Below are 7,635 nucleotides of genomic sequence, written 5' to 3' on the forward strand. Positions count from 1 at the left end.
CGCAGGTCCCATCCTGGCATGGGTGCCTCTGTAAGGGACGAAATCACAGGGCTGCTCAGATTTCCATTAGTTTTTTTTTTTTTTTTTTTTAAAGCGTCCTGTTTTAAATTGCTTTGTTTTCCTTGGGTCATATGACCGCTCCCCCTCCACCCCCGCTGGCCCGGGGCGGGCGCGGCGCGGGTGTTGCAACGTCGGGCCCAATGTGGGGATCAGCTGCTGGCCGCCGCCACGTGACCCGCGGCTGGGATAAATGGACGGCGCGGCCCTTCTCGGCACAGTCGCTCTCGCACGTCCTCTTGCGCGTCCGGGAGACGTCGGAGCCAGCCCCAGAGACACCGAGCGCCGGCCGGATGGAGCGCCCGCAGCCCGACAGGCAAGCGCGGGGCGCGGGGCGCGGGGCGCGGGGCGCGGGGCGCGGGGCGCGGGAGACCGGCTTCTCCCGGGTGGGCAACCCCTGCGGCGCCGCCTAGCTCTCGGCTCCAGCCCCTCCCGGAGACAGTGCTGGGAGCCTCTTCCCTGAGTCCCCTTGGGCTTTGGACTAAGGAGCCGGGTTTTGGTCTCAACCGGTGGGGTCTTTAGAGGGAGAAAGGTTATTTACATGTCTGGCTGCCACAGGTTGGGTGACCGGATGGGAGTGTCCCTATGGTTTTTATTTTATTTTATTTTATTCTATTATTTATTTATTTATTCATTCATTCATTCATTTATTTATTTATTTAGACTTTTTAATGTCCTTGGAGGTGCTTTATTTATTTATTTATTTAGACTTTTTTTTTTTTAAGATTTTATTTATTTATTTGACAGAGATCACAAGCAGGCAGAGAGGCAGGCAGAGAGAGAGGAGGAAGCAGGCTCCCTGCTGAGCAGAGAGCCCGATGCGGGGCTCGATCCCAGGACCCTGAGATCATGACCTAAGCCAAAGGCAGTGGCTTAACCCACTGAGCCACCCAGGCGCCCCTTATTTAGACTTTTTAATGTCCTTGGAGGTGCTTTCTGCTTAATCTAGAATCTGTGGGGCTGCAGTGCCTGGGTGACAGTGGCTGGTTCTCTTACCAGAGCCCCCTGGTGGCCACGTCCTCCTCTTACTAGGAGTCCAGCACCTGAAGGAGACACCACAGTGGCTGTCCTGTCCCCATTTTATGGATGAGGACTGCACTGTTCAGGGAGGCGGGAAGCCCAAGGCCCTCTGGTTAGCAGGTGTCCAAGCTGGGATCTGAACCATAGTCTGTTCACCTCCAAGTGAGGCTCCTTCCCTTCTCCCGGGAGTCTGACGAGCATGTACAGAACAGGGTGATGTTTCTGGAAAGGGTGAGGGAGAGAGAGAAAGGAGAAATAACTGTTCTGTGGGAGGTGGATACGGACATAGAGCAGAAATACTCCCAGAAAGGGACTTTTTCTTTGAGTAAAATAGAGTTTTGCAGATTTTTTTTAACCCAAGCACTTTCATGATGAGCATAACATTGTAAGAGATTTGTGTCTGAAATATCAACAGAATAAATGAATTAAATCTTGGGTCTAGAGCCAATCGAAGCAATTATGACCTAAAATATGAATGTTCATACTGCTGGGGCTGCTTCTCACTGGGCCTTGCAAACACCACCCCCCTCCCCCCATAGTCACTGTCAGGACTTCCCAGTTGGTTGTGTGACTTGGAGCACGTTGTTGGGGCTGCATCCTAAAGGAGTCAGGAACGTTGCCCCTGTATTAGATGGCAGGCTGGACTGACTTCTTCAGAGAAGCCTGATAATGCTCGAAGACCTGCGGATACACAGGTGGTGTCCCCAGGAGCTCCAGCATTCAGAGCCACCCTTGTTCACCCTTCCCGCCTCCCCTCTGCAGCATGCCCCAGGATTTGTCAGAGGCCCTGAAGGAAGCCACCAAGGAAGTGCACGTCCAGGCAGAGAATGCCGAGTTCATGAAGAACTTCCAGAAGGGCCTGGTGACCCGAAAAGGTTTTAAGGTATGTGGCCTGGTGGGACAAGCCCTGGTGGGTGTGTGTCCCAGGCGCTCAGGCCAGTGGTTTGAGCAGGGATTGGGACCAGGGACACTGAGGGACCAGAGGGGCACGTCCAAGGGAATCATTTTGCAGATGACATTGAGGCTTAAAGAGGGCAGGTGGCCTGCTCAAGGTCACACAGCAAATTCACAGCCTGCTACGTGCCTTTGGGGCGGGCGGGGGGGCGGTTTGCTGAGGCTCTAGAGCCGTCCACTGAGCGCCTGTTCTGTGCTGGGCGTTTTACACACTTCTGTTTCTAATCTGTGCCCCAGCTCTGGGGGAAGGAAGGCAAGGAAGGGCAGGCCCAGAGAGGTGAAGCAGCTAGCGGGAGGTCACACAGCTCGTAGGTAAATGGGAAAGGCTGAAATCAAACCGAGGTTGGTGTTCCTTCAGAGCCTGTGCTCCTGACCTGATGCAGGGGGTGGCATGGGTTCGGGCATGGGTTCGAGCCCGAGCTCAGCCACCTCCTCACCAGGCAGCCTGTGGGCAGCCTACGACAGCGGGGTCTTCTTAAGCACCCACTCTCTGCTAGGCACGGATTTTTGCTGTTTGCCTGCACGGCTCAGGAATTCATGCAAACAGCGGGCGAGCACTCGAAGAATCAGGCTGGGGTTGGGTGCTCAGACATCAGTGTGAGGACAGGCTTGTTCAGGTTGAATGGGGGTGCTGAGGTGGCAAGCCCTATCCCCTGACTGCTGATACCCCTTCCTTTTGTGATCTGCACACTCCCCCCACTTCCAACCGGAGAGAAGCTTTGGTGGCAGGTGCTGTGCTGTTCTAGGGGGTCAGGCCCTTGGCTGCCTCCTGTGACTGCTGCGTCTGGTCTCAGCTCCCTCTCCCTGTGCTCCTCCTCCCTTTCTCAAAAAGATGGCATGCACCCAGTGGTTGGACTGGGCCTGGGGGGCAGCAGGAACCGGGGAGGTGGCTCCCGGGGTATCCTACCCCCAGCCACTGGGACTTTGGATCTTACCTCTAAGCCCCTAAGTTCGAAGTGAGCATGGAGATCCGGGAGAGAACCCAGTGCTCACCCAGATGATGCTGAAGGAGGTGGCGTTTATCACCACAGCCTGGGAACTGAGGGCCAAGTGCCAGCCTGTGCCTTGTACTTGACCTAGGTCACCCTGCTTGACTCTCCCAGCAGCCCCCTGTAGGACATCGTTGTCCTCTTTGGCAGGGGAGGGGACCGAGGCTTGTCTGGACAGTTGCTCAGACCTTCAATCACCCAGAGAGGGCGAGTGGCTTACCCCAGGGCCCACAGCCTGGGCCTGGCTGAGCCCAGGTTCAAACCAGGTCAGCTCACTTGATGACCCGGGCGGTTTTGTATCAGGCCTCCTGGCTTTCTGCCCCCCACTGAGAAGGTCTGTGGCTCAGAAAGAACTTGGAAACCTCAACCAGAGCATCTAAACTTTGTCCTCTTTCAAACTCCAGATCGAGGGTTAATGTGTGATGGGAGGGTCCCCCCCTAGGCCAGCCTCTGGAGGTGGTGGAGTTCAGAGTGGGTCTCTGGGAAGGAGAATCGGCCCCACAGATAGTCACCCAGAGGTCCAAGTCCAGAGGCGCTGGGAGGCTCCCGTGAATGCGTTCTTTCAGGTCCTCCCTTGCTCCAGGGCCGCGTTGGCTCCTGGCAATGCCTGGGCCCGACTCTAGTTTCATTTCTTGCTAGCCGTGAGGGCTCACCGTCTCCTACCCTCTCCAAGCTTAGCTTCCTTTTCTGTAAAGCGGGGATGGCAAATCCTCTGTGGGGTTTTATAAGGGCTGAGTTAGGCTGCGTGTTCATCCGTGGAATACCAGGGTTTCAGGTGTGTCAAGCATGTGGTCGAGTTTTCCCCTGACCTGCCCTCTGCGGTGCAGGGGGGGATGGGGCCGGGGGCAAGCAGAAGGTGGGGGCCCTGCCTGGGGGGGTGGTGTCACGAGGGTCTCGCCGAGACAGCCGCGGAGGGGCTGGATGGGGTTTTTACTCGAGGCCAGCAGCCCAACCTGCTCGTGTGACCATTTCAGCTGGTGATGGCCTCTCTGTACCATGTCTACGTGGCCCTGGAGGAGGAGATCGAGCGCAACAAGGACAACCCGGTCTTCGCCCCACTTTACTTCCCAGAAGAGCTGCACCGCAAGGCCGCCCTGGAGCGGGACATGGCCTTTTGGTACGGAACCCACTGGCAAGAGGCCATCCCCTACACGCAGGCCACCCGGCGCTACGTGCGGCGACTCCAGGAGGTAGGACGCAAGGAGCCAGAGCTGCTGGTGGCCCACGCCTACACCCGCTACCTCGGCGACCTGTCAGGGGGCCAGGTCCTCAAGAAGATCGCTCAGAAGGCCCTGGACCTGCCCAGCTCCGGCGAGGGCGTGGACTTCTTCACTTTCCCCAACATCGCCAGCGCCACTAAGTTCAAGCAGCTCTACCGCTCCCGCATGAACTCTCTGGAGATGACCCCCGAGGTCAGGCAGAGAGTCCTCGAGGAGGCCAAGACCGCGTTCCTCCTCAACATCCAGGTGAGGGTCTGGCAGCCCGGGGCGGGGGTTGTGGTGAAGCCGGGCCTCCAGGTCTGCTGCTGACTAGCTGGGTGGTCTTTATTACCTCAGTCGCCCCATCTATAAAATGGGGATAGAACAGTACCTGCCTCCTAGGGCTGTTGGGAGGGTCGAGTTCATACTGATCATGGCAGGAGCTGGCACAGGGCCAGCCCTGTTCTGTTAGTTTGGGTTCTCTGGGCACGTGATGGGGTACCATTGTAGCCCTCTGTGACCGCACTCTCTGACCATATTGACGTCGTGGGTGCGTGGTTATGTGGCCAGGTTGGCACTGCGGGGAGAGGGGGTCCCAGGTGGCGCAGGTGTGGCCAGGATACCGGGGAAGGGCATGACCAGGATGTCTCCATGGCAGGATGCTGGTTATCTGCAAGCACATGGGGAGGAGCGGGCAGGCGATGCGGATGCGCCTGTGACATTTTCCCTCAAAAGCTGGGTGACAGGAATGGGACTGCTCAGCATTTTTCTTCACGATTTCGTAAAGTCGTCAAGATTTCTGAGGACAGCTTAAAATACCACCTTTGGCTGGGGCCTACCACCATCTCTCACCGGGATGGGCTTGTGTGTCTTCTGTCTCTCAGCTGTTTGAGGAGCTACAGGAGCTGCTGAGCCGGGGCGCCGACGACCAGAGCCCCTCGCAGGCCCCGGGGCTGCGCCGGCGGGCGGGCAGCGGGGCACAAGGTGAGGCCCCCTGACCTATGGGGATGGGCTCTGTGGGAGGAGAGCCCGGGGCCCAGTGGTCTTTCTCCAGTACCTCTTGGCTGTTCTGTCTTCTGTTTTAAATGAGAAGCAGGGCACGGGCACAGGGGCCTGGAGCCGTCCTTCAGGTGTGGCTCAGGGCCAGCTGTGCAGCCTCTCCACACCTCAGTCTTCCCCATCTCTAAAATCAAGGGCAGTTGACAAGTTCTAGTTCACTGGCTTAGGAGTACAGACATGCGCACAAAGGACCGTCAGGAGTCTTGGGCAGAGCCTCTCTTTTTGTGTGTGTGAAGCCCAATGTGGGGCTTGATCTCATGACCCTGAGGTTGTGAACTGAGCTGAGATCAAGAGTCGGGAGCCGTCCTAGCTGTTACCATGCCATGGGACACCGGGAAGACAAGGAACCCCTGGGTCTTTTTCCTTTGCTCCTGGAGCCACCCTCCCCAACCTGCCCTGGGGCTTCCCCACCTGAGCTGGGACCACGTGGAACCCTTTGTTGGTGGAACTGTGCCTGGGAACGTGGGAATGAGGCCAGGTCCAATGGGATGGGATGGGCTACCTGGTAGGAGGAGGGGTCTTTACCCTCATGCAGCAGTTCTCAAAGTGCGGTCCCGTCGAGTGCCCCTGGAGGGTGTGTTCTCACAGTGTGGGCTGGCTGAAGATGGAAATGTGGACAGCTTAGAGAAGTTGTAAGCTCCCTGTCTTTGGAGGGATCCAAGCAGTGGCCAGAGGGCTCCCTGTCTGCATTAGCAGAATCCTGGCATTGAGCAGGACCAGTACTAGGGACCGCTGAGGCCCTTTGGCTGTGTTTTTCTGGGACCCCCTCATATCTCCCACCTCTATCCATCTGTTGGTGACATTAACCCCTTCTCTCTTGCAGACTCGACTCCCACAGAGCCTCCCAGAGGGAAGCTCCAGCTCAGCGTTCTCTCCCAGGCACCGCTCTTCCGATGGGTCCTTACGCTCAGCTTTCTGGTGGCGACGGTGGCTATGGGGCTTTATGTCATGTGAATGCAAGGGCACTGGCCCTGTACACTGTGAACTCTGTCCAATGGAGGACATTCTATAGAGGAACTGTCTCTTGGCTGGCTTCCTTACCTTAGGCATGAGGGATTGTCGGTGCCTTCTTCCCTGTCCCTGCATCCCTTTCTTTGGGAAGGGAGTCTGTGGCATCTTCCCCAACCCAAAGCACATCCAGCTCACAGACATGAACTTCCAAAGTGGGATGAGGGATCCTGCCTGGGCCCTCAGCACCCCAGTTCCTGCAGCAGAGCCCCGAAGACACGGCCAGAAGTGGCAGCTGTCTCGAACCGCCAAGGGTCCCGAGTTCACGGTCTCCTTGACATGCCATGACCTCTTTCTCTGCGGGCCGTGGCGAGTTTTATATAAATGTGCAAAGATGTTGTGTCTTGTGTCTGTCTTGTTTTTGTTGGATCCACTCCTTGTTCTTGGCTGCACCTGAGCTGTGGTGTTTTGTTATGTTCTGTTTTTATAGCAGAGTCGGGGTGGGTTTGGGGGTGGGGTGGGGGGGGGGAGGGAGGTGTTTAACAACACTGTGGCCTTGGCCTCTAACTTTTGTGTGAAATAATAAACTCCAGTGCCTGATAGTAACCTGAAGTGTTTTTCTTGGGCTCTGTTACCCTTGGGGAGCTGAACTTTTCCCCGCTTGTCTCTTGAATATTCCTGGGGAGAAGGGGTGAGGGTGGGAGTAGAGGGGGGCCGGTTTCGGAGGTTGGTCTCTGTTCTGAGAATGTGAAGGGTGAGCATTAGGAAGTTGATGTGCGAATCTTCATGTTGAACCTTGTGTGATGCAAGACTCAGCTTTACTGAGAATGGCATTGCCCTGCTGGGCAGAAATGAGCCGATTCTGGGATAAAATTGACGCAGTTGCTCCCGCGAATCTTTGGGACTCCTGTGAGATCCTTGGGTTCCAACCCCTGCCACTCTGCTTTGTAGCTCTGCCTTTGAGGTTAGTTATTAACCTTGCTGGGGCTCAGTTCTGTCACCTGTAACATGAATACAGTGAGACCCACCTCACCTGCCTGTCTTGAGAAGCAAATGAGATGCAGGTAAAATGCCAACATCGTACCACATTAGGTCCTATCAGGAAATGAGGCTGATCAGGGGTTTGTGATTTTTGTGAAGTGATTTTTGTGCTGTGTGTGTGAGTCGCTTCACCTGTGTCCCCTCATTTAATCCTCGCAGCAAGCCTGTGAGGGGTGCTACCACTCTGGGGGGCAGGATGGATTTAAACCAGGTCTGTGCACCTCCAAAACCCCACGTTCCCTCTCCCCCCAAGTCATGAAAGCCGCTGAAATATTAATAGTGCAGCTTCCCAATTCAGGCAAGTGAAAACCCCTCCCTGAAGGTGTGGTTGGGAAAGCAGAAGACTGCGCATCTTAGCATCACTAATA

At 56.2% G+C, this 7,635-nt stretch overlaps 1 protein-coding gene across 1 annotated transcript; it reads left to right on the forward strand.

Moving 5' to 3' along the window:
* Window positions 1–221: 221 nt before the first annotated feature.
* HMOX1 (heme oxygenase 1) lies at window positions 222–6,832 on the forward strand. The gene is made up of 5 exons (XM_047742753.1): window positions 222–373; window positions 1,840–1,960; window positions 3,995–4,486; window positions 5,104–5,203; window positions 6,102–6,832. The coding sequence occupies exons 1-5, from the start codon at window positions 351–353 to the stop codon at window positions 6,230–6,232; spliced, it is 867 nt and encodes a 288-aa protein (XP_047598709.1). The 5' UTR covers window positions 222–350; the 3' UTR covers window positions 6,233–6,832.
* The last annotated feature ends 803 nt before the right edge of the window (window positions 6,833–7,635 follow it).

Source organism: Lutra lutra, chromosome 8 (assembly GCF_902655055.1).
Source record: "Lutra lutra chromosome 8, mLutLut1.2, whole genome shotgun sequence".
NCBI lineage: Eukaryota > Metazoa > Chordata > Mammalia > Carnivora > Mustelidae > Lutra > Lutra lutra.

Bases quoted from the DNA above. Each gene is read 5' to 3' on its own strand.
- HMOX1 (XM_047742753.1), top strand. From the start codon at position 351: ATGGAGCGCCCGCAGCCCGACAG. The intron at 1,961-3,994 runs GTATGTGGCCTG...TGACCATTTCAG, and splicing joins TGACCCGAAAAGGTTTTAAG to CTGGTGATGGCCTCTCTGTA. The intron at 5,204-6,101 runs GTGAGGCCCCCT...TCTCTCTTGCAG, and splicing joins GGCGGGCAGCGGGGCACAAG to ACTCGACTCCCACAGAGCCT.